Here is a 27,640-nt window from a genome sequence, read left to right as displayed (position 1 = left end):
CTGTCAGCACAGAGCCTGATGCGGGGCTCAAACTCATGAACCATGAGATCATGACCTAAGTCGATGTTCGATGTTTAACGGACTGAGCCACCCAGGTGCCCCTAGGCATCCGACTCTTAATCTCAGTTCAGGTCCTGATCTCAGGGTTGTGAATTCAAGCTCTAGGTTTGCTCCATGGAAACAAAAACAAACAAAATTGCCACCCCTTTTCCCAAAATGGCTATGCCATTTTAAAATTCCATCAGCAATGATAGTGCAATTTGCACCACATGTCTTCCTCAATGTTTGATGTTGCCACTTTATTTTTTACATTCTATTATGTATTGGTGATTCTTCCTTATGGTTTAATTTGCATTTTCTTGGTAACTAATATTTTTGAGCACTTAATCATGATTGTTGGCCATTTATCTGTCTTCCTCTGTGAATTATCTGTTAACATCTTTTATCCATGTTTTAAATTTATAAAAAGATTTTGGGATCGCCTGGGTGGCTCAGTCGGTTAAGCATCTGACTTCAGCTCGGGTCATGATATCACAGTTTGTGAGTTCACCATTGGGCTCTGTGCTGATGGTGTGGAGTCTGCTTGGGATGCTTTCTCTCCCCCTCTCTTGCTGCTTCTTCTGTGCTCCCTATCTCCTCAAAATAAATAAATAAATTTAAAAATTATTTTTGGAATCTGAGAGTTTTTAACTTATTCTGGATACAAGTTATTTGGTATGTATGAATTGCACATAGTTTTTCCCACTCGGTGGGTTTTCTGTTTGCTTTCTGAACAGTATGTTTTGATGAGGGAGCTTTTGAATTTTGTTAAAGTTTAATACATCAATTACTATATTTTTGTAGTTATTGCTTTCTGAATGCTAAGAGATCTGGAAAAAAACTGGAAAAGCTTTACAGTTTCTAGCTTTTAACTTTAGTACAGTGATCCATCTGAAATTAAGTTTTATATATGGCATGAGGTAGAGGTCTAGGTTACTTTTTTTCTCTGTGAATATCCACTTATTCTAGCACGTTTACTGAGAAGATTTCTTTCCCCCATTGAACTGCGTTGGCACCTTTGTGGAAAATCTATGGACTGTATATATGTGAGCCTATTTCTGGACTTTATTTTATTCCATTGATTTGTCTGTCCTTATGTCAGTGTCACCTTGTATTGACTACATAGCTTTATGATACATTTTGAAATCAGGTATTATAAGTCTTTTGACACTGTTTCTTTTTTGATACCACTGTGGTTATTCTATATTCCTTGTATTTCTGTATAAACTTTAGAATCAACGTATCAGCTTTTTCAAGAAAAGCGTGTTAGAATTTTGATATGGATTATGTTGAACTCTTTATTCTTCTGCTTAACATGTCCTTCCTGTGGGGATTATAATATACATCTTTAATCACAGTTTACTCAATGAATATTGCTTCATGTGAATATAGGAAACCTTGCAACAATTTAGTTCCATTTACTCCTCCATGGTGTGTGCAATTGTTGTCATATATATTAAAACATAGGAAGTTTTAAAGGAAATATTATAATACTGTATTTGGGGTTTGTAATGTACCTAAGCAAGAAAGGATGAAAAATTAAGTCTATTCCAGAACTGGATGCAGAAGTCCAGGTATTGGTTTTAAAATTTTTATTTCTAATCTGTCTCAGAAGATTATTGACTCAAGTTCTTAGCTTTTTAGGTTTTTCAGGTCTTAAATTTTAACTATGTTTGTGTGTGGTTTTTTGTTTTGTTTTGTTTTTAATCAAGTCCTTAAGTTCGTTTTTGGTATCTCAAAGGCCTTTATTTGGGACCTACACTTTAGCAAAACATTATTTGAAAGTGAATTATATTTGTAGGCACTCAAGGAAATGAGAGACTTCCCTTTGTGATCCTAATACTCGGTCTTAGATATCTGTGGACATAAATCTAACTCTTTAGACTATTCAGAGATTATAACCAATAAGAATATGTCTTAGAGTCTGTGCTTTGATTTGGTACGATATTTTTGATTAAGTCTTGCCTTTGTGAAGCGCTTGATGTCGGTCATGTAAATGGATATGAAACATGAATGACCCTGAAAGTACTAAGGTATCTCAGAGATTTATCAGTGTTTCTAAATTCCACAGAATGAAAATGTAGCTATAAAGCAGTGACCTTTTCTATTGTTATGTCAGACACAGGATTGAGGTTTTTTCCCCATAAATACTGACCTCGGCCTCTTTTTTCAAAAATAGGGGCGCCTGGGTGGCTCAGTCAGTTGAGCATGATCTTGCAGTTTGTGGGTTCGAGCCCTACATTGGGCTCCATGCTGGCAGCACAGAGCCCTCTATCTCTGCCCCTACTCCCCGCACATGCACTCTCTCTCTCAAAATAGATAAATTTAACAAATAGATAATACATATACATGAGTTGTTATTGTCAAATATATTTCTATGTTATAGGCCCAACAACACAATTTTTTTTAAGTTTATTTACACAGGGCTCAAACCTATGAAATCGTGAGATCCTGACCTGCACTGAAACCAAAAGTCTGGTGCTTAACCGATGGAGCTACCCAGGTGCCCCCAAACAACACAATTTTATAGATAATGTTTCATGCAATTTCTTTTTAAATCACATAAGGGGATATGATAGAAGAAATAATTATATTCTCTTTTTTACATACCTACATACTTAATCAATGCTCTTTTTCAGTGTCATTCAAATTATTGTCTAGTGTCACTTCCTTTCAGTCTGATTACCTTCCTTTATTATTTCCAGTAAGTCAGGTATTACCACAATGTATTCTTTCAGGTTTTGTTATCTGGGAATGTTTTTATTTTGCCTTCATTTTGAAAGATTGTTTTACTGGATGTAGGATTCTTAGTTGACAGTTTCTTTCAACACTACGAATATATCACCCCACAGTCTTCCAGCATCTATCACTTCTAATGAGAAGTCCTTTGTTAATTTTATTGGCTTTCTCTTGTGTATAATAAGTCATTTTTCTTTAGCTATTCTCAGTATTTTGGCTATTATGTGTTGGTGGATCTTTTTTCTTTTATCCTACTTGGAGTTCGTTACTGTTCCTCAGTGTGTAGATTAATGTTTTTCATCAGATTTTGGAATTTTTCTACCATCATTTCATTAACTTTTTTTCTGCCTCTTTCTCTTCTTTCCTTCTGACAGTCCATTATACATCATTTCTCTGAGACTGCTCATCTTTCATCATTCTTTTTTTCTCTGTTCTTTGGATTGCATACTCTCTCTTGATGTATATTTTGCTGATTCTTCTGCCAGCCCTCACTGCTATTGAGAGTCAGCTACTCAGCTACTAGTTGGTTGGAGGTTGTCCTTAAGACTTAAGCTAGTGATGTTTTCACCCTTTACTTTTGGATCTGTGTTGTGTGGTCTGGAGACTGTTTTCATAGTTCAGAGAGTTAATGAGTTTCTTCTGTGTTCAGCCATAGACCAGAGGCGCAGATGTTGCCTTTCCTTTTGCTTCTCAGAAGGTAAAACCTTGGGCATCTACATAGTCTTTTAGAATATCAGGACAACTATGGGTTTAGTAGGTTCTCTGATTTTTCTGTTAAGATTTGGCCTATCTGCCTAATTTTTTGTTAGTCTGCCTCAAATGGTAACAGATTAAGCTATTAGTCTCCACTGATTGCTTGCTGATTTCTCTGTTGTTTTTGACAGTGTTCTTGGGGCATAAATTGCTCCAAAGTCTAGTCCAGATAAAGTTACCCATCCACCTTGGCAGGGACAAATTATTGCTGGTTTTTAACAGTGCTTATCTCCATCCTCTCCTGGAAAGAAACTCTGTGCTATGGAGCAGGAGCTGGGAGTAGATTGGGAATCTACTATTCACTGGCTGCCCCACCAGGATCCTGTCTATAGAGCAGAAGGTTGAAGTGAGAGGTGGTGGGAACTGTTGCTTCACTTACCACCACTGCCCAGTATACATCTTCTTCAGCACAAAGCTTGGTGAGATGGCCTCTGCAGATATTTACCAGCTGCCAAAAAACCCCAACAACCCAGAAACCTGGAATAGCTCTAGAAAACTGGGAGTAGCGGGAGCTACCACTCAGCTGTCGTGCTCACTAGGACAGCTTTTCTGCGTTACAGAGCTGTAAGGGAATGGAAAGCTGTGATGCACTGTCATTAGCTGTTCCCCCATTCATTAGCTATTTGCACCTGATCCTCCTTACAGAGTAGGAGCTGGAGGTGAGGAAAAGGGTGCCGCTTTCAGGCTGCTAAGCCCTCTTCCACACACAAAACTATGGGGGGTTGAGTGTAGTTCCTACTCAGATGTGATGCTGCCTACTGTTCTTACTGAATTCCATAGATTCAGTCAATCTCCAGAGACCTTGAATGATTGTCTTTGGTAATTTTGACTAGTGTAACAAATGTCTATCTGGAAGAGAGGTTTCACCTAACTCCTCATACTATTCCCCATACATGTATATAGTTAAAAATTCAAACACTACACAAAGTATTAAATGAAAAGTAAGTTCTTCTCTCTTAAACATGTCCTTAGGTCTGATTCCTAGAGGCAACAATTGCTACCAGTTTTTTCTTCATACTTAGATACTATGGCTTATATATAAATATACACCTAATTTTTAAACCTGGATCATGAAGAACTTTAGCTGCTGCAAAATGTAGCTTCAGGTTTTGAGATTGTGACTTGGTGAGATCTTGTTATACCCAAAACGTGTATTGGCTTTCCAGCTGCATTTGTAGTCTTTATAAGTTAAGCAGTACTTTCTGGCTTGGGTCTTTATAGATCATCTAATTTGGTTTACTGTATCCTTACTGGTAAAACTGGGTAGTATTCTCAGATCTAACATTAAACAGAGATTATAAACATCAAAATGATCATACTGTCAACATTTTTAGTAATCTCTCTTTTGCTGTAGTGAACTGCATACAATGTCTCCTAGTATAGGGACTACTTTAGAAGTCAGACAATGGAGTGAGGGCTGTTAAATATTTTCTAGGTTTTTTTTTAAACCACCTAAAGGCATTGCCTTAAAATGGAACAAATTTAAAATAACAACACTGGGTAGGTTCTAAATCTTTCATTTTAACTGTGATATTTTTAGAAATAAAGGGTATTTTATGTGTATGGGACACTCATTGTTTTATTCTTCTGCTTCAACTCTGAGGACTGTTATTATTATTGATATCCTCTGTGAAATAGTTTTGCTTTCTGATTGATTGCTATATAGAAAAGTATTAAATTATTTTCCCAAATGGAAAGGTTCAGCTGATATAACCTTGTTTTGCTGCTTCACCTTCTTACAGTTCTTCCCTCAGTAATATTTGCCTATTTGCATGAGATAAAACTGATAATAGAATTTCATCTGGGGAAAGATAATAAATTAAAGACAGTGACAAGCCTACTGGAAAATAAAGATGGCTAGTCAAACTTTTGTTTAGTTAGAGGATAAACTTGCTGAGATTGTAGGAACTGTGTATGATATGGATTGTGACTTTCCTGTACATATCCGGAATTTACTATGGGACTTCTGCGTGTTTTAATTTTAATTAGTCTATTTTGGGGGGAGAGTCAGGGAAAAGGAACAAAAAAATGTTTCTATTCTCTTGACTTTGAGAATAATGAAGGAAAGAGACAGAGACATAGAGAAGGTAGCAATGTGGGATGGACAACCAGGGAAGTGATATGCTCTCTACATTTTTAAAAACGTGAGTGAGCAAGCCACCGCTCTAAACAGCAGGGATCCAACATTAACTACACAGAGTTAATCTTCACAGAATATGAGCTGAGCTTAAAATTTTAATCTACACTAAAATTTGTTGCAGTTATTCTGACATTTTAATAAGAGATAGTAAGCCACCTGTGTAAATTGTGCTAGTAGGTATTACAGCCAAATTGAATGGTCAGCTAGAGGCAGAGAAAGGAAGAACTGAGCCCAGGTAGGAAGTGTCTCTGAAGGTTCATACCCCAGGGGTCCAAGGCAACTGGCACTCTACAATTCTATAGCAGGAAACACAATTCATTGATCCAGGAGCTCCTGTCTGATAGATAGGCTTGTCTCCTAGTGTTGGGAGCCAGGTCAGGGTGATGCTTGAGTCTAGTGCAATTTGACTTTTGTCATAATATCTTTAGGGCAGTGGTGATTCAGTGCTTGAAATTAAATGTTTTGGCTTAAAAGTCAATTTCCCTGAGTGGTTCAGGAGATGGGAACTGTATTTTCACCTTGACAGGGCTGTTTGTATGGCCCGTAATCATATTCTCTCTCCTCTTGTTTCTAACTGCTTCCTTTAGTTGTCACCTAGGTAACAAAGGTCGAAGCTACTTAAAGCCTGGGATGAAAGACTTTTTATCTTCATGGGTGTTTTCTTTAATCAGATTCCTTTCCTCCTAAGACCAGGGTCTGCTGCTTTGCAGATTCACTTCATAGTCTATATAAGTACTTCTCTCTAATACCAGGGAACATGGTGCCTATGCTAAATCTAGTTGTGATGGGTTTACTGAAGGAGAACAAACCGCAGTACGATGTGGTACGATGAATGAAGGAGCCCTAGGAAATTTTGAAAAAAAAAAAAAAAAAAAAAAAAAAAGTGGTACTCTGAAAGAAATTTAGCTTGGGCAAAGTGGTATGTAGGGAACTTGGGCAATCAGAGAGTATATCAATCCTGAGTGGGATAGGGTCAATGTCAGTAAGAGATAAATCTCAAAAACAAATGTTGAGCAAAAGAAATCAGACACATGAAGTACATTTATACAAAATTTATACAAAAGCCTTCTGTGGGGTCAGAAGTCAGAACATGGTTTGTGGAAGAGAATAGGTAGTTATTGGAAGGAGAGCAAAAAGAGGGCTTCTGGATGTTAGTAATATTCTGTTTATTGATTTGGGTATTGGGTACATTGGTATATTATGTTTATTAACATCGAGCTGTACAGTTGTGATCTGGTAGTTTTCTGCATGCATGTTTTACTTCAATATAAAGTTAAAAAAAACAAAAGGCTAGTAGTAGTTCAGTTCTGCTTATATGATGGTCTAATTGCCCATAAATAGGAACTGGATAAATAGGGACTGGTTAAATTGTGTTCCTCAAATGTTCCTTATATCCCTGGGGAGTACAATGAAGCTATTTTGAGAATGAATAATTCTACTTGTACTGACATGAAGCCCATTATTAAATGAAGTTTCAAAACATATAATGGATTTATGTAAAAATAAACCACTGTATTCATTGGCTGGTATACATATAGAAAATAACTTGAACAGGACACCTGGGTGGCTCAGTCGGTTGAGCGTCTAACTTCAGCTCAGGTCATGATCTCAGGGTTCATGAGTTCGAGCCCCACATCGGGCTCTCTGCTGTCAGCCTGTCAGTGCAGAGCTGGCTTTGGATCCTCTGTCCCCTTCTCTCTGCCCGTCTCCCACTTGCACTCTCCCCAAAATCAATAAATATTAAAAAAAAAAAAAAAAAAAAAAGAAAGAAAATATCTTGAAGGACACACATTCATAACAGTGGTTAGCCATGAGGATTGGTTTATGGGTAATGTGACAAAAGTGGGGAATGTTGAACTTTTACATAATTTTTTTACCATGAACATGGGTTACTCTTATGATCAAACTGAACTTAAAAAATAAATGCTAAATACTATTTTAAAGGCAAATGTATTGAGAGAATTAATGTTACTGTTCTGGTTAAATCTCTGAAGTATGGTTAAAAGAAGGAAAGGAGTGGGGTTCCTGGGTGGCTCAGTCAGTTAAGCGTCTGACCTTTGGTTTCGGCTCAAGTCATGATCTCATGGTTCTTAAGTTCCAGCCCCAAGTCGGGCTCCATGCTGACAATGCAGAGCCTGCTTAAGATCCTCTCCTTCTCTCTCTGCCCCTCCCCCACTCGTGTGTGCACAAATTTGTGTGTGCACGTTCGTGCTCTTTCTCAAAATAAATAAAATAAACAAGAAGAGTGGGTGGCTCAGTCAGTTAAGCATCTGACTTCAACTCAGGTCATGATCTCAAGGCTTGTGGGTTTGAGCCTCGAGTTGGGCTCTGTGCTGACAGCTCAGACTGGAACCTGCTTTGGAGTTTGGTCTCCATCTCTCTCTGCCCCTCCCCCACTCACACTCTCTCTTTTGCAAAAATAAACAAACATTTTTAAAAAATTTTTTAAAAAAGAAGAAAAGAAGTAATGGAAGTAAATAGAGTCCTTCCCCAAGAATTAATATAGTTCTGTCTTATTCCACTGCAGATGGTGAGGCAGATTCTACTGACCTTGAATAAACAAAATGAATGTAGGCATTTGATGTAAAGTATAACTAAATTGCCTCTCAACTTGTCATTTTAGTTGATCCAGAGTACCAGAAGGAAGCAGAACAAAGACATCGAGAATTGGCAGCTAAAGCTGGAGGATTTAATGACTTTGCAACTTTAGCTGTCATCTTTGAACAGTGCAAATCAAGGTAATGTGAAATAGTTTTTGTACTAGAAATTGTCAGGTTAAATTTTTTTTAAATGTTTATTTTTTTTTTTTTTTTTTTTTTTTTTTTTTTTTTTTTTTTTTAAATTTTTTTTTTCAACGTTTATTCATTTTTGGGACAGAGAGAGACAGAGCATGAACGGGGGAGGGGCAGAGAGAGAGGGAGACACAGAATCGGAAACAGGCTCCAGGCTCTGAGCCATCAGCCCAGAGCCTGACGCGGGGCTCGAACTCACGGACCGCGAGATCGTGACCTGGCTGAAGTCGGACGCTTAACCGACTGCGCCACCCAGGCGCCCCTTAAATGTTTATTTTTGAGAGAGACAGAGCACGAGCAGGGGAGGGACAGAGAGAGAGAGAGGGAAACAACGTGTCTGAAGCTGACTCTGGGCTCTGAGCTGTCAGCACTGAACCCGACCTGGGGCTCAAACCTAGTAACCGCAGTATCATGACCTGACACAAAGTCGGATGCTCGACTGACTGAGCCGCCCAAGGTGTCCCTAATTTTTTTTTTAAAGTTTATTAATTTTTTTTTGAGAGAGAGAAAGCAAGCAGGGGAGGGGCAGGGAGAGAGAGAATTGCAAGCAGGCTCTGTCTGTGGTGTCAGGGTAGAGCCCAGTGTGGGGCTGGAACTCATGAACCCTGAGATCATGACCTGGGTCGAAACCAAGAGTCGGAAGCTTAACCGACTGAGCCACGCTGATGCCCCTAGAAAGTGTCAGTTTAAAATATAGCTCCAATATGTATTTACTATGTGACTTTAGACAGTAAGGTTCAGTGGGGATACTGTTGACCTTAAGGCATTTTTGTGAACATTAGTGAGATTTATCTATGTTGGGTGACTATTACTAAGTAGGCATTTATTATATAATATTAGTTCTCTTCTTTCTTCTCTTCCTAATTCTTTCTTGAAAATGACCTTATAGGGGCGCCTGGGTGGCTAGGTTGCTTAAGCATCCGACTTCAGCTCAGGTCATGATCTCGCGGTTTGTGAGTTCGAGCCCCGGGTTGGGCTCTGTGCCAACAGCTGGGAGCCTGGAGCCTACTTCAGATTCTATGTCTCCCCCTCTCTCTCCCCCTCCCCTGCTTACGCTCTGTGTCTCTCTGTCTCTCGATAATAAATAAACATGAAAAAAAAAAAAAAGAAAATGACCTTATAGAATTTTGATTCGCTAGAAGTACCTTAGATGAGAAAATGATTGGATATTTGTTAAACCATATATGTATAAAAAGAAATTAATTTACAAATTATTTTTAATTCACTCAGAGGCATCTACATTAATTTGTTTCCTCAAATTCCTTAAGTGGCTTTCTCAGTAATGGGACAGGTCTCATAAAAGGGCTAACTGATGCTTATTTGTTTTTAGTTTTGTAATAGAAATGAGAATGTTAGACTGCCTTTTTTTTTTTTTTTAAGTGAACTCTATGTCCAGTATGGGGTTCCAACTCATGACCCTGAGATTAAGAGTCACATGCTCTACTGACTGAACCCGCCAGGTGCACCTGTTAGACTTTCACTTCGAGAGGGTATTTTAAAGATACCAGTATTTTTGTTCTGCAGTGGAGCTCCAGCTTCGTGGTGCCAAAAACACTGGATTCATTGGAGATGCTTATTTTCAGCATTTCGTGTTGAAGCTCAACTTCGAGAACTAATCAGGAAGCTTAAACAGGTGATTGCTATAGTGATCTTTTCTTAAGTCAAATTTTGGCAAGATTCTCTGAGTACTGTACCCCAAACTATGCAAATTATGAGGTATTCTGATCTCCGGTTTGTAGGAATAGACCCCATTCCTAACTGTGTGCGTGAGTACCAAGCACTGTTCACTGTTATCCTTTGGGGAAGTTCTTTCCCTGGCCTTGGGTAGTTTCCTCACATTTATATGCTAATTTAGTGCTCAGTTGAACACTGGCAGAGGCTCTCCTGCAGATCTCTGGAGTTCTGTTTCTATCTGAGTTCTCTTCTCTCCTGAACTCTTGGCCTGTGAACTCTAGCCATCTTGGTCTTCCTGGACTCTCAGCTCTGCCTCTGTAGCTCAGGGTGTTCTTCAGGTTCCGCTGGGTTTTTCCTTCCCTGACCCTTCATCTAGAATCTCTCTCAAGGTTGACCGTAACCTGGGGCAGTTGTTGGACTTACTTCACTTATTTCCCATACTTCATTTACTTCTCAGAGATCACTGTCCTTTATTACTTGATATACAGTGTTTTGGAAATCATTATTTCATATAAAACATTTTTTGGTTGTTTCAAGCAGAAGTGTAAATCTAATCCCTCTTACTTCATATGGCCAGAAACAGAAGTCTTTAGAAACATGTAGTTTTCAAAATAAAAGATCATTTCATATTATTCTGTGAGATTACCACTGTATATATATTCTTTCTATAGCAAAGTGATTTCCCAAGAGAGACCTTTGAAGGCCCTAAACATGAAGTACTACGGAGATGTCTTTGTGCAGGCTATTTCAAAAATGTAGCTCGAAGGTAAGCAATAATGAGCTTGAGAAATGGATAAAGAATACTACTGTATTTGGCTACAATGTTGAACTATTTAATATTAAAGATTGGTGGTTTATTTAAGCTCCGTGATTATGATGACATCAATTACAATGACTCTTAATGATTTTCACTTGTGCCGGGGGAACTGCAGTGGCACAGAGTGGGATATTGGAACTCAAGTTTGGTAGGAGGGAATTTGTAGGACAGCTGTCTAGCATGGGATATCAGCACCTAAGTTGAATGACAAGGGTTTTCTTGCAGAGGAGTGAGGCTCTGTGTGGCGTATGAAAGACAAACACGTTGAGCATGGCATCCCTGAGGAAAGATAGGGTGGTGTGGAATGTTAGTAATTGAGCAGGATGGAGAAGGCACTCATATGGGATATGTTTGGTGTTGAGTGTTAGAGTCTGAGTGTTAGAGAAGGAGGGCATCTTCTTAGGGAAAGGGGTAACAATGGTGATGATGGGAGATTCATTATATAGAAAGGAATTAATCACATAATTCAGTATATTAAGGAATGGTGAAGGGAGTTATAAATACTGAACGGGAGAAAATGAGAATAAACCCTGTGGTGTTGGATTGAAATTTCAGGGTTTTATTGTGAACTTATGGTTTTCAATATAGTTAGATGGATGGATATATACATGTGGGAATGAAAATATATGTTATGGTATATATATGTTATATGTGTTTGTATATGTGTAAATACATACATACAAAAATACCCTAGCTCTCAGATGCACTGGGAGCAGTAACACCGTAATAGCAATAAATATACTCAGTGCCCTTGATCTTGACTTGAAACAGCCATCTGCCACATAAAGGACTCAGAACTGTTTGGAGAAATAGGGGTGGGAAAGTACAAGATGAGCTGAGAACATCTTATTTTGCCAGCAAGCAAGAAGGGATCAATGAAGGTTGAGGCCATGTTAGAAGTACACTGGAGCTAGCTTGAATAGGCTCCAATTGAACAAATATAGGACATATTAAGCATCAGAATAAATAATGATAGTAATGGATTATATAGCCCACTAAATAAAATCTGAAATCATGGGTCTATAGTCATATAAATTACTAAATGAATAAATTAGAAGTTTAATGACAAATGGAATTAGTTGAGCACCTCTCCATAAAATTCTTTTTTTTTTTTAATTTTTTAATGTTTGTTTATTTTTGAGAGAGAGAGAGAGCAGGGGAGAGGCAGAGAGAGAGAGGGAGACACAGAATCTGAAGCAGGCTCCAGGCTCTGAGCTGTCAGCACAGAGTCCAACATGGGGCTCATTCACGGACGGTGAGATCACAACCTGAGCCAAAGTTGGACACTTAACAGACTGAGCCACCCAGGCACCCCTCCACAAAATTCTTAATTACTAAGGGAAAAAGGAAAAAAGTAACTTTTCATGGAGAAGCCTGGCAGATGGTAACCAAATCAAGCCATCAAAGTGAACACCATTAGTAATAAAACAGATTGAAACCATGTTCTTCCTGATAGAATATAATGAAAAACACAGCTTAACTTCTGTGATGTTCCTGGCAAAGATGCATTACCTAAATCTAATCATCCTGAAACAGACAAATTCAAATTGAGGGGTGTACAAAAAATTACTATTCAAAAAGCTGTCAAAGGGCGCCTGGGTGGCTAGGGTCGTAAAGCATCCAACTCTTGATTTTAGCTCAGGTCATGATCCCAGGGTCATTGGATTGAGCACCGAGTTGGGCTTCATGCTGAGCATGGAGCCTGCTTGGGACTTTTTCTCTCTCTCCTTCTGCCCCTCTCCCCGCTCATGAGCTCTCTCTCTCTTTCAAAAAAGATAAATAGGGGCCCAGTTGATTGAGTGCCTGACTGTTGATTTCGGCTCAGGTCCTAATCTCACAGTCGTGGGAACAAACCCCAAGTCGGGCACTGCACTGACAGCACAGAGCCTGTTTGGGATTCTCTATTTGCCCCTTGGCCACGCACATGCTTGCTTTCTCTCTCTCTCTCTCTCTCAAAATAAATAAACTTAATAAATAAATAGATAGATAGATAACAAAACAACTGTCAAGATCATGAAGGTCAAAGAAAGATTGCCATAATGAGGTAGACTAAGGGGACATGAAACGTAAAGTTAATATTCGATTCTGAATTGGATTCTTTTGCTATAAAAGATTTTATTAGGACATCTGGTTAAAACGTCAGTGGGGTCTGAGGATTAGATGTTAGTGATGGTATTGGTGTTAATTCCCTGGTTTTGATGGTTGTATTATGGTTATTTAAGAGAATGTCCTTGATTATAGGAAATGCACACTCAGATATTTGGGGATGATGGGGCATAAGGTTGGTAACTAATTCAAATGGTTCAAGTAAAAAAGATTTTTTGGGGGCACCTGGGTAGCTCAGTCAATTAAGCATCCCACTGTTGATTTTGGCTTAGGTCATGATCTCATAGTACATAGGATTGAGCTAGGTGTGGAGCCTGCTTGGAATTCTCTCTCTCTCTCTCTCTCTCTCTCTCTCTCTCTCTCTCTCTCCCTCCCTCTCTCTCTCTCTCTCTCTCCCTCCCTCTCTCTCTCTCTCTCCCTCTCCCTCTCCCTCTCCCTCTCCCTCTCCCTCTCCCTCTCCCTCTCCCTCTCCCTCTTCCCCCCCTTGGTCCTCCCCTGGTTATGGGTACTCTCTCTCTCTCAAAAAAAAAAAAATGTTTTTTTGTACTGTACAAATATATATATATATAAATACACGTATATGTATGTGTGTATATATATATATATACACGTATATGTATATATATATACGTATATGTATATACATACATACACACACACATATACTACTTTTCACATATATATTTCACACACATATGTGTGTATGTATGTATATACATATACATATATGTATATATATATATTGCATAGTATATAAATAATTATAATGCAATCTGATCTGGGTTATAATGGGAATGTATATAAAGTATTATAGGAAATCATCTGTGGTGATGGTTGAACTAGGGCTAATATTTTGACAAGTTTTTGGAATAACATTTATGTAAGGAACTGTAGAAGAGGATACGAATTTGAAGTTAACATGAATTACAGAAACGATAGGTGCAAAATTCTAATTATCAGATTTTAGAATAGTGAAAATTATCCCTTTAAAAAGAGATCATCATATAAAGATTTAAGTCAGAAGACCTATGTTTGGAACTTGATTTCACCATACATTAACTCTGTGACCTTTGGAAGGCTAGTTGATTTGTTTGAATCTGTTTTGACCTCTTAATAAAAGTAACTTACTCTCAAAACTCATAGGTTGTTTTGAGGATTTATTACAAAATCATTTTAGAAATGTTTAAGCATAAATATTATCAATATTGTTAACATTAATACTTATTAACAAGAAATGTTTCTACTTAACTGAAATGACTGTTTAAGATGTATCATTATTTAAGATGGCTTGGTAGAGAAGTTATAGTGACAAGTAAGTTTAAACTTCTGTTTATAAAACTCTTTGTGGTAGAACACATTATTATAATTGTACATTGTTAGACTTAGTGCTCTACTTATTTAATTATTTTAGTGTTCTTATCTTTATCATTTGGTTTTTTGGTTTTTAGATCTGTTGGGAGAACATTTTGCACAATGGATGGGCGTGGAAGCCCAGTCCACATTCATCCTTCCTCAGCAGTAAGTGCCTATTATTATTTTTTAAGTGTCTTATTTTTTTTTTTTCAACGTTTATTTATTTTTGGGACAGAGAGAGACAGAGCATGAACGGGGGAGGGGCAGAGAGAGAGGGAGACACAGAATCGGAAACAGGCTCCAGGCTCTGAGCCATCAGCCCAGAGCCTGACGCGGGGCTCGAACTCACGGACTGCGAGATCGTGACCTGGCTGAAGTCGGACACTTAACCGACTGCGCCACCCAGGCGCCCCTTAAGTGTCTTATTTTTTAATAAAGGGAAGACATTTGTAAAGGTATGGGAATAAGTAATACACAAATGTTTTCTACTTTTCACTTTGTGGTTATGTTTAGTCCGTTTTTTTTTAAGTCCATTTATTTATTTGGGGGGTGGGGGTGGAGAGAGAATCCCAGGCAGGCTCCATGCCTGGTGTGGAGCCCCACCTCACAACATTGAGACCACGACCTGAGCCGAAATCAAGAGTCAGCTGCTTAACTGATAAAGCCACCCAGGCACCCCTAGCATATATCTTTATTACATAAAGCTGTAAAGGCACTGCTTGGCCCATGCCTTCTGTTTGATTGAAAAATATAGGAATTAATTCAGAAGATTTGGGGCTATTAGTGTTTGGCTGGTCTAATGTGGAATAAGGCAGGTTACTGAGTTAACCATCCTTAAATAAATTCTTTTGTATAGCTTCATGAACAAGAAACCAAACTCGAATGGATCATTTTTCATGAGGTATTAGTTACCACCAAAGTCTACGCAAGAATTGTGTGTCCAATCCGTTATGAATGGGTGAGAGACTTGTTACCCAAGTTGCATGAATTTAATGCACATGATTTGAGCAGTGTGGCCCGACGTGAAGTGAGAGAAGATGCAAGAAGGAGATGGACAAATAAGGAAAATGTAAAGCATCTAAAGGGTGAGTCAGTCATTTGTTCTAGTAACTTAAGTCCAGGGAGCATAAATATCCAAATTCTCATATAATTATGGAAATACTGTATAGAGCTTAGATTCTGGCTCTATCTCCTCAGAAAGCAAAGAGTTGTCATGAGTCTCAGACTTTGATACTTTGACTTCCTTCTTTTCTTCCAGTTAATAATGTTTTCCTTAATCCCTCTGTCCAACAACATTATTAATAAAAACAATATCTGTTGAGCTTTTACCATGTGCTAACAACTTGCATTAATTACCTCATTGAGTTTTCACAATAACCCTATCTATGAGGGAAGTACACATCCCCCCTTTATAGATGACGAAATACTTAGCAGTGTATAATAATTTACTGAAAAATCCCATAGCTAATAATTTGTGAGTCTGTATTTTGAATCCAAGGAAACTGACGTGATGACCTAAACTCTTAACCATAATGCCATACAGTTTCCCAGTAGTCCACTGCTGTTTTTATTTTGTTTATAAAATTTTGTGACTATTACTTCAGAACATCTTCCCCTCCCCCCCACCCCACCCAGGGGATTTTTCTGTGAAATGTGAGATCCCTAGTTGGGAGGTGTAAACAGTTGTACTGAATGAAGTAGGACAGAAAGTTTAATTCTCAGCTCACATATACAAAAAGCTTTTCAGTAAAGCTTTCTGAGGCTGATTTATGGAGCAAATTTTATGATCCTTTTTTAATGTCATGAAAAATAGATCTGGAAGAGTCTTTAGAAATGTAGTGTTCTATTGCAGTATATAACTGTAGTACATGATTAAATTAGGGTCAGTTGTTCTGGCTCTTTAGGCCTCCATGCATTCATTCATTTATTTATTTTAATTGACTTATTTATTTTTTCCATGCTCTTTTTTTTTTTTTTTTTTTTTTTTTTTTTTTTTTAGTTTATTTATTTTTGAGAGAGAGAATATGAGCAGGGGAGGGACAGAGAGAGAAGGAGAGAGAATCCCAAGCAGACTCCATGCTGACATTGTGGGGCTCGATCTCACAAACTTGGTCTTGTGACCTGAACCGAGATCAAGAGTTGGATGCTTAACCAACTGAACCACCCAGGCACTCCTCCATGCTAATTTTTTTTTTTTTTAATTTTATTTATTTTGAAAGAGAGAACGAGAGTGGGGGAGGGGTAGAAAGAAAAGGGAGAGAATCCCAAGCAGGCCCCACACCACCAGCTCAGAGCCCAGTCCAGGGCTCTAACTCACAAAATGTGAGATCATGACCTGAGCTGAATTTGGAAATTCAACCCATTGAGCCACCCAGGTGCCGGCATGCTCTTTATCTTTTAACCATAGGCTACATTGTTTCTTTTGAAAGGGCAAATTTTAGTTTTCTTTTTTTCCTCCTTGGCATTGGAAAATCAGGGCATCTCCTTCTCTTAACATTTCTAGTACTGAGTTTCACAACTAAAGTTTAACTGGATTAATTTATAATGTTTTCAGATGGAATCTCAAAAGAAGTCCTAAAGAAAATGCAAAGAAGAAATGATGATAAGTCCATATCAGATGCACGTGCTCGTTTCCTTGAGCGAAAGCAGCAGAGGTCCCAGGATCACAGTGACACACGGAAGGAAACAGGCTAAGCAGTGAATCCTCCAATTCAGGAAGTAGGAAAAGCAGCCAGGAAATGTGCTTCTACTTTGACATTTATATTAAATAGCACTACCAAGAGGAAGGGGTCAGCAGCTGTTATTAGCATATGAGCTAAAAGCAAATCAAAGTTCACCAATACCAATAAATGGAATTTTCAAAGAAAAGATTGAGTTGCCATGGTCCTAGGCAATGATCTACGAAACCAATGAAAGACAATACATGTGATATTTTCCTCACTTCAATTTTGCTGGCCTTAACTGGTATCAAATGCTGTCACTGAGGTATTTTCAAAGAACATTGAATTGTATTTAATCAGCGTGTATTCCATTTGCATTTGAAGCATTAAAAATTATTTTCCTTAAATCTCTTTAAAGCCTTCTTGTTGCTATTAGAATAGTATTATATCAGGTTATCAGGTATGTGACCATTTCCTTCAGAAGGCTAAACATAAGAGGTTTTTACTCAGCAATACTTAGATGTCTAATTGTTTAATTGCTACAGAGCTTTATAGATATTTAGAGAAAAGACTTAATCAACTAGTAAATAAGAAAATTGCCTATGGCAAGATTCTTTGTTGAATTATTATTAATCCTTAAATTGATTTTTCTGGGATTATACAAATTCCTTTTTATATAAAAATATATTGTTTAAAACAGTAGCTATAGCCATTAACCAAAGGACAGATGATATATGTATTTTTTTTGTTTTGTTTTTGTTTTTGTTTTTTAGCTGTCCCTACATACTTGTATCAGCACCACGTATGTAGGCATGACAGTTGCAAACAGCCCCTCCACCTGGCCTAGTCTTTTGCCTCCAGCTGCTTGGGTGTGACCATTTAAACATCTGTTATGCTGATCTTGAGATGGGATTTTTTTCAAAGCAGCCAACACCAGATCACCAGTGTTTCAAATTGGAACCTTGAGGCTAGTTATGTCACACTCAGGCCACAGTCAGCACTGCCCCTCTGTTGTTTACTGCCTTGTATTCTAGTTATTTGTGTATTTGTCTCCCCCACTAGATTATACGCTCCTTGTGGGCAGGGACTATGTCTTTTTCATATCTGTATCTTTCATGGCACCTAGCACAGTGCTTTGCACATAGTAGTCTCTCAATGTTTGTTAAATAAAGCTATTAGTGTCATTAAAATTCAAAAGGCAGTATAATGTGTGTTTTTAGATATTTTTTGTAAAAATTAAGAATCTAAATTTTTTATAGGTAACTATTTTGCAGTTATTTCCTTTGGTGTCTAAACAGTTTTCTGTTCAATTCTAGAAACTTGAGCCTTTATTGAAAAATCACATAAGGACCCAAATCTCTGTGCTCTTTTTTTTTTTTTTTTTTTTAATGTTTATTTACTTTTGAGAGAGAGACAGAGACAGGGACAGAGACAGAGCACAGCAGGGAGGGGCAGAGAGAGGGAGAGACAAAGAATCCCAAGCAGGCTCCAGGCTGTGAGCTGTCAGCACAGAGCCTGATGTGGGGCTCAAACTCATGAACCGTGAGATCATGACTGAGCTGAAGTCGGATGCTTAACTGACTGAGCCACTCAGGCACCCCTCTCTGTATTTGTTCTTAAAGTAAGGTTAGCGATGATGGTTCCTCTAACATTCCCTGTGTGGTTAATTCGTTCATTGTAATCTCCAGTGCTGTTGACACTGTCAGTACATTAGTCTTACCAGTTTCTCTTCTCAGGTATATTTATCAATGTATTTTCTTTTTTCTTTTTTTTAATATTTAAAAAAATATTTATTTCTTTATTAGAGAAAGAGACAGAGAGACAGAGAGAGAGTGTGTGTGAGCCAGGGAGGCACAGAGAGAGAGGGAGACAAAGAATCCAAAGCAGGCTCCAGGCTCTGAGCTGTCAGCACAGAGCCCGACGCAGGACTCAAACCCATGAGCCATGAGATCATGACCTGAGCCGAAGTCAGATGCTCTATCAACTGAGCCACCCTAGCACTCCTCAGTGTATTTTCTTAAATGTGGGGGTATATGTGGATTCTTAGCATGAAAGCTCTTTCATTTTAATAAATGTTACGCACACATTCTAAATCTATAGTCCATACTCAAATTTCATCAGTTGTCCCAATAATGTCCTTTATAAATTTTCCCCCAGTTCAGGATCCCATCACAAATTGTGTATTGTATTTAATCTCTTTTAGTCTGCAAAATGTCCTCAGTCTTTCTTGTTCTTTCACATTTAACATTTTGAATAACATTTGTGACACTTTTTAGTAATACAGGCTAAGTTATATATTTTTAAAATTCTTTTTAAATTTTATTTTAGAGAGAGCACAAGTGGGGGAGAGGGGCAGAAATAAAGATGGAGAGAATCTTAAGCAGGCTCCATGGTCAGTGTGGAGCCTGATGTGGGGCTCGATCCCATGACCCCAGGATCATGACTTGAACCGAAATCAAGAACCAGACACTCAACTGCCTGAGCCACCCAGGCACTCACAGGCTGTTATTTTATAGAATGTCCTCGATTTGGATTTCTCTAATGTTTCCTCATGGTTATGCATTTTTTATTAGAATACTGCATAATGTCTTTCCTCAAGCATCAAATCTGGAGGTATGGTATATGCCCCTTATTAGTGATATGAATGTTTTTTAATTTTTTTTTTAATGTTTATTTAATCTTGAGAGAGAGAAAGACAGAATGAGCAGGGAAGGAACAGAGAGAGAGGGAGACACAGAATCCAAAGCAGGATCCAGGCTCCTAGCTGTTAGTACAGAGCCTGACACGGGGCTCAAACTCACAAACCTGAGCCAAAGTCGGACACTCAGTCTACTGAGCCACCCAGGTGCCCTGGTGATACTAATTTTGATTACTTGGTTAGAGTATATTGATTTCTTCAATGTAGTTACTCTTATAATTAATAAGTAATTTCACGGGGTGCCTGGGTGGCTCGGTCGGTTGAGCTTCCGACTTCGGCTCAGGTCACGATCTCACGGTCTATGAGTTCGAACCCCGCGTCGGGCTCTGTGCTGACCGCTCAGAGCCTGGAGCCTGTTTCGGATTCTGTGTCTCCCTCTCTCTCTGCCCCTCCCCTGTTCATGCTCTGTCTCTGTCTCAAAAATAAATAAACGTTAAAAAAAAAAAAAGTAATTTCAGGAGGGATATGTTGAAATTATGTTAAATACCCTGTTTCTTATAAATTATCATCCTCAGGATTTATCATCAACTGATGATTCTTGCTGAATCAGTTTTATTTTTATGGTTGCAAAATGGTGATTTATTTTTCCTAATTCTTTTTTTAAATATATTTAAAATTATTTTATTTTAGAGAGTGTGCACAAGTTGGGGAGAGGGGCAGAAGGGGGGGGGAGAGAGCGAGAGAGAGAGAGAGAGAGCGAGAGAGAGAGAGAGAGAGAGAGAGAGAGAGAGAGAGAATCTCAAGTAGGCTCCACACTCAGGACAGAGCCTGAGGTGGGGATCATGACCTGAGCCAAAAATCAAGAGTTGGACGTTCAACCGACAGAGCCACGCAAGTGCCCCCAAATTCTTTCCTATATTTATTCGCATTATATTATGAGAAAGAGCTTTCTTTGAAGAATTTCCAATAAACAGATGGGAGTTGGTATATAGATCAAGACAGAGAATTTAAAAAGCCCAGGGGCTATTTGAGAAGGGTAGCAAACAGTCTCTTTATTTGGTGCATGGATTATATGTAGGAAAGTAACAGGCTGAAAATGTTGGTTGAGAACAGATTATGGAAGGCTTTGGAAACCAAGTTATGGCATTTTGACTCATTTTGTACTATATGAATTTATTAAAGCTTTAAGGTAATTGTGACAAGAGTTCCTGTAAAAAGAATTGATTTCCAGGGCACCTGGGTGGCTTAGTCATTTGAGCGTCTGACTCTTGATTTCGGCTCAGGTCATGATCCCAGGGTCATGGGATTGAGCCCCACTTAAGGCTGCACACTGAGCGTGGAACCTGCTTAAGATTCTCTTTCTCTCTCCCTCTGCCCCTCTCCCCAGCCCATACTCACTCTCTCTCTTAAAAAAACAAAAGAATTTGATTTCCACTGTGAGAGAAATAGTATGAGAGGAATACTGGATCTAGTTAAGAAGGTGGAAGGAGCCTTGGAGCAACAGTAGTGATAATGGACAAGTTTGTTCTTAAAAGAATGAGGATTCACTTTTTCAAATCACTAAATGAAACAAAACAAAAAGAGACAATGAAGATAAATGTTACCATAGAAAAATATCCAAGGGACATATTTCCTCACAAAAGAAGAAACATGGTCAGTAAGATATTAAATCTTACTAGTAATTAGGGAAATCCAGTTGAAAACAGTGAAATGCCATTCTTTTCCATTAGATTGGCAACAGTCAATATGCCTGAAAAGCATTGGCATAGAATAAATTGATTTTATTTTAGAGAACATTTTGGCAAATGTGTAGTAAAGTTGAAGATGTGCATAACCTATGACCCAGCACGCCCACTTTTAGATATAGATTCTAGGAACTCTTTGAGATTATAGAAAATATGCTGTTCCTCATAAAGTTTGACTCACACAGATTTAGCATCAGTTGATGATTGATGTTAAATACATGGAAATGTTAAGTGCAGCATTCATAAAAATGTTATATATCCTCCAGTGTCTCTAATAGCAAAACAGTTGAAAAATACATATGTATCTATCAATAGGAAAATAGTTGAATAAATTGTGATATGTTCTTGTGGTCAAATTCTTTATAGCATTGAAAGTGATTTTTTGAGACTCCTGATGGTTTGCTTTGCAAAACAGGTGAACCAGTTTATGTTCCCAACAGCAATGTAGTAAAGTGCCTGCCTTACTGCAGCCTGTTGTCACTCAAAAATATTCTTCTAATTATAGAACAAAAAAGGTGCCTCATTATTATCTTAATTTACATATTTAGATACTCATCTTTTTCCTTATGTTGAAACTGTCTATAGGAAATAACTGATTTGAATGATAAGGGCAGATAGTAAATATTTTAGGCTTTCCGGCCACATAGTCTCTCTTGAAACTACTCTGCTGTTGTAGTATAAAAGCAGCCATACATAGACAAATGGATATGGCTGTGTTCCAATAAAACTTTATTTATGTACAATGAAATTTAGATTTCATATAATTTTCACATCAGGAAATATCGTTCTTTTGATTTCACTTTTTACCACTTACACTTTAATCCAGGAAAGTACTTTTCACATACCAATTCTAATTCAGATTATTTCATTTGTAAGAAGAGATTTTAATTTCATGAAGTATCTGAGATTTTTCTGGCTTTTATTTTTCTTTATTATTAAAAAGTATTTTATAATGTTTATTCTTGAGAGAGAGAGAGAGAGAGAGCATGAGCAGGGGAGGGGCAGAGAGAGAGGGAGACAACAGAATTCGAAGCAGGCTCCCAGTTCTGAGATGTCAGCACAGAGCCTAACACGGGGCTCAAACTCACCAACTGTGAGATCATGACCCGAGCTGAAGGTGGATTTAGCTGACTGAGCCACTCAGGTGCCCCTTTTATTTTTCTTTATAGCAGAGTTGACGGGAATGAGCATAATGTTAGGTATCAATAAATTTATAGTCTTTATTCTCCCCCCAAATTTCAAAGAAATCCATATTACTCGTTAGCTGTTCCTTTACCTTAAAATATGAATAATACAAAACTCTTGTGAAACTATTAAAGATTTTTGAAGAAAAGATCACATTACTTGTCCAGATAAAAGCTACATGTTTCTTAATCTTACTTGGTGTTCAGCTAATACATAGGAAATGAGATGGGTTAATCCAAAATAATAGCCTAGCACCCAGTTTGGTGCCTTGTATATATGTCAGATATTTATAAATGATTGTTGTGCTAGCTCCAGGTATGATTATTGACAACGTAAGTTAGGTTTTGAATTAAACAGGGGGTACAGTCAGTAAATGTTATAATAGCTTAACAAGTAGGATAAATAGATTTTAAGCTCAGTTTTTAAGGCAGAGTAGGAGTAAGACTAGGACTAGAATAAAAAAGACAGAATTTTTGTGGTTGGGAGAGGAATCAAAGTTAAACAACGGAAAGATCCATCACAACAATGGAAAGATCATGTCGCCTTGAGAGGGGCTTTTTTGAAGGGTTTTTCAGTTTCCAGTCTGTAACTTGGGCTAACACTAAGTAGATAAAATGAATAATTTGGGTGCCACTCATTCTTGGGAGACAGAAAAATCTGAAAGTCCTCTTGGACTCAGGTTATCTGTTTATAGCATGTAGTACTTGGAGACTGCCATTGTGTGCCAGTCTGCTATTCCATTTAGTTCTCTTTCAAGAACTGGAATTTTTAAGCCCTTTTCAGTAATGAGGAGTATAATATCTATGTTTGATTTGATGGCTTAGCTAGACAACCCAAAAGTATAGAGATGGTAAAGGACTGTCTTTATCAGGTTAGTTTTTATTTTCACCCTAAAGAAACTTTCATGCCTCTTAATGCTAACAGGGCTGGCTCAGAAAAAGAAATTTAAATCAATGAATATGAGGTAAGCTTATATGAATGCTATGTATTTTTCATTACTGGGATGTTATGGAATGACTAGTTGTATGGTTGTGTAGTATACAACATTAAACTCACAGTTATTTGGAATATAAGCAACCAGGAAAAGTAAATAAGCAGGTTTTTGGTTCATTTTACATAATCTACCCTTATCAGTCATGACCTATTCAGGTAAGTCATTTTTAAAAAAGTAATTTGTAGTGTGTCCTAAATTTGGTATATATTCAGATCAGGCTACATATGTAGGTGTACTTACAAAAACTTCACAGTGATGAACCTGAGGACCTTAAAAGTCAGAATTGCTTTCTCCATATAAAATATTGTCTTAATTAATCAAGAGTTTTTAACATTGTTTAACTTTTCATTGTATGTACTGAAAGGTGTTTGTTGATCAAGTAAATTATACTTTCTTGAACCTTTATTATTGAGTTAATAAGCAAAACTTTGCTTACCAGATTTTTTTTTAATGGTTATTTATTTATTTTTGAGAGAGAGAGAGAGAGAGAGAGAGAGAATCTCAAGCAGGCTCCATGCTGTCAGTACAGAGCCTGACGTGGGGCTCGATCTCATGAACTGTGAGATCATGACCTGGGCCGAAATCAAGAGTTGGATGCTTAACTGACTGAGCCACCCAGGTGCCCTCAGATCTTAGTTTTTAACCATTCTGTTCTGAGAAAGAGTTTACTACTATCAGAAGGCTGCATATGTGCATTGCTACTAGTGGAACTATCCCTGGAGTGTAACAGAATTTTACGATTGCTGAGAGAACATGTTTGTGGGTCATGCCTTGCTTTGGAGACAGTAATAACTCTAGGAGGTGAAGAGACAGTTCTACATATTTAGAAAGGAAATAAAAAGCCCATAACAATCATTCCAACACCTTGATCCTCATTATCCCTTCCTGTATAAATCCCCCTCAAGCTTCTTATGACTTCAAATTTTGGATATGAAAGGGACACTGACATGCATCTAACTCTCTATTGATCAGCATGGTTATAACTTTTCTAGGTTTTTCTGTCCATAGTGTTCTGTGTGTATCACTATATTTGAACCAACTTTCCTGAGAGGACTTTTTAAGGTAATGTTATGAGCTACTTCATTCCTCTGTTGGAAACTGATTTAACCTTTAGACAACATGGGAGGGGCCTAAATAATATGACTAGATTCCAGATTGTAGTCCCACAGGGCTAGTCTTGGCTATTCACTTGGGACATGCTCAATCCTGACACAGAGTAAAGATTCAGTATAGATCTTATTTGCCATCCATGATACATTATAAAACTTGTCTACACAGATTTAGGACAAGCCTGAGTAGTGAATGATACTGAGTATAAATTCAGGTCCATCTCATACTAAAAAGGCCATGACATTTTTTTTCTGGTTTTGTAAATGTTTCCTTTCAGGTGAGCTTCACCTATAACCAGTGCCTTATACAGGGCCAAAATAAAGTGGGCACTATATGTTGACTGATACCTGAGTCAGTGCATTTGATATGATGCTCTTTACCTAATCCTGTGGGATTCATATCCAGGAAGTTATGGGGCTGAGATGTTTCAAAGCTGTTCAAATGGCAAAACCACTTATTGAGTAATGGTAAAGTATATCCCTTTGGTTTCATTAAAATCTGAATTTTAAATAATTGCTACAGTGGGTTAGGTTTAAAGTTTTGCTTTAAGGGGCATCTGTGTGGCTCAGTTGGTTAAGTGTCCGACTTTGGCTCAGGTCACGATCTCACGGGTTGTGGGTTTGAGCCCCGCTAACAGTTCAGATCTGGCCTGGAGCCTGCTTCAGATTCTGTGTCTCCCTCTCTCTCTGCTCCTCCCCCACTCATGCTCTGTCTCTCTCAAAAATAAATAAACATTGGGGCACCTGGGTGGCTCAGTCGGTTAAGTGTCTGACTTCGGCTCAGGTCATGATCTCATGGTCCGTGAGTTTGAGCCCCGCATCGGGCTCTGTGTTGACAACTCAGAACCTGGAGCCTGCTTCAGATTCTGTGTCTCCCTCTCTCTCTGACCCTCCCCCGTTCAGGCTCTGTCTGTCTCTGTCTCAAAAATAAATAAACATTTAAAAAAATTTTAAAAAATAAACATTAAAAAAATTTTAAGTTTTGCTTTAAATTTAATCTCTTAGGGGCACCTGGGTAGCTTGGTTGAGTGTCCAACTCTGGATCTGATTTAGGCTTGGCTCATGATCCCAGGGTCCACTGTAGGATTAAGCCTCACCTTGGGCTCTGTGCTGAGTATGGAGCCTGCTTGGGCTTCTCTTTCTCGCTTTCTCTCCCTCTGCCTCTCTTCCCTGCTCATGCTCTCTCTGTAAAAAGCAAAAAATAAAAAGCAAAAATATCTCTTAATGTTTGAGAAATGTCTTTACTTTGTGGCTTTTGCAATGCAGCTAGCTCATGATATTTTTAAAAGGTCAAGTTAAAAGGTAGTGGCCTTAATTTGGGGGCTGCTTGAAGATAAGCACCTATAGAGCAATCAAATGAATTTTTTTCTGAGGTATCATACTCACTAGATGTTTTACACACACACACACACACACACACACACACACACACACACACACACACACACATAAAATATATTTCCTGGCACAAAATATAAAATTAGGGGTACAATAAATGTTTCTTGTATAGGTTTTGAGAAATGGACACTCCTCAAAATAGCATATGAACAACGCAGTTTTTGCTAATGGTGCTTGCTGTGACTCAGAGCGAGGACCTACTATTGAATACACTGATAAAAATAGCTTCAAATTGGAAGAACTTGACCATTTATTTTTATTAATATGGCTACTTACTAAAACATTTTATGAAACTAAAAGCCAGGATGATAACACATTAATACAGTATACGTGTTAAGACTTTGTCATAGTTAGAAAAAACTCCTCCCAAACTTAGCATTTGTTTTCTGATTTATTAGGTTATGTATCTTCTCTAACTTAAGGTAGCATCTGAAAACAAAGCCATTTGGTTACTTTTCAGGTAACTGCTAACAGTGACTCTGCCTTTGGGACTTCTAACCAAGGATAACCTTTCTTTTCGCCTTTATACCATTAGCAGGAACAACTTACTACTGTAAAAAGCTCTCTTTATTACCTCAACCAAAATTATTGCTCTTTAAAATGTACAGGTTTGGGTTTTAATGTTTATCATCTGGACCCTTTTTTCCTCTTGAAACATTTTGGATTTATTGATTTGAAGGATGCAGTGTTCAAAACGAACTGGTAAATTATAATCTGTTTTTCTTCTCCCTAAATGACTTCTGAAAACAATGCATTTTTACATTTCTATGTCTGATGACACAGCAGTCATTAATATAACGTCAGTGCACTTTTGGTTAAGGTATTGCATACATTCAAATACCCAAGCTAAAATCAATTGCTTTGGGAATTCTAAATGTACAATGCTTAAAATTACAGGTCTGCGTGAAAATACAAGACAGTTATTAACAACTTAAAGAAAATTTTGGTGGCCCATTCATGATATAGCTCTTGTACCTCAGATTCTGCGATTAGAAATGTAACCCGATTAAGCTATTGCTTTTATTGTAATAAAACAATAACTCCTTTAGATTTTTAATTTAGAATTTGTCTATTTCCAAAAAGGATTGAAAGCAACTACTATTAAACCGGAATTAGAAAGGTTGCAGAATACAGAACATATTCAAACATTTTGCCTAGCATAAATATTCACTCTTATGGTGGCAAGGCTTTTCTTTGCAATGCAAAACAGTCTCTGTCTCCTAAACTGCCAAAGATTCTTCTCTCATCCTAAGTAGGTGAGATATATTTTGGGAAAAACATTAAAAGCAATTTAAATGATTAAGCAAACTTCTCTAAGCAAAACTGCTTAACACACAGAATTATTGTATACCTAATAGGGTTTTATGTTTAACTGAAAAGGCCAATAAAAAGAATTACTATGTGCTTATTTTTCCTCAAGATCTTTCTGGAAAAATAATCACATCTCCTATAAAGATGAAAGGTACAGAACTAAATTCTTGTATCCTTTATTGCATTT

The 27,640-nt window shown here is 37.8% G+C and overlaps 1 protein-coding gene across 1 annotated transcript in view; it reads left to right on the top strand.

Annotated features, from left to right (window-relative positions):
• DHX40 (DEAH-box helicase 40) overlaps positions 1 to 18,274 on the top strand; it is a 48,368-nt gene extending 30,094 nt beyond the window's left edge. Inside the window, exons 13-18 of the mRNA XM_025916561.2 lie at positions 8,295 to 8,409; positions 9,988 to 10,096; positions 10,809 to 10,903; positions 14,509 to 14,578; positions 15,270 to 15,498; positions 16,968 to 18,274. Of these exons, the coding sequence (XP_025772346.1) occupies positions 8,295 to 8,409; positions 9,988 to 10,096; positions 10,809 to 10,903; positions 14,509 to 14,578; positions 15,270 to 15,498; positions 16,968 to 17,107 (758 nt within the window). The 3' untranslated portion in view covers positions 17,108 to 18,274. The remainder of the gene's footprint in view (positions 1 to 8,294; positions 8,410 to 9,987; positions 10,097 to 10,808; positions 10,904 to 14,508; positions 14,579 to 15,269; positions 15,499 to 16,967) is intronic.
• The last annotated feature ends 9,366 nt before the right edge of the window (positions 18,275 to 27,640 follow it).

Source organism: Puma concolor, chromosome E1, assembly GCF_028749965.1.
Source record: "Puma concolor isolate L17-30 chromosome E1, mPumCon1.1.hap2, whole genome shotgun sequence".
Lineage (NCBI taxonomy): Eukaryota > Metazoa > Chordata > Mammalia > Carnivora > Felidae > Puma > Puma concolor.
Note: the sequence above shows the minus strand (reverse complement) of the source record. Positions and strands in the feature narration are given on the sequence as shown.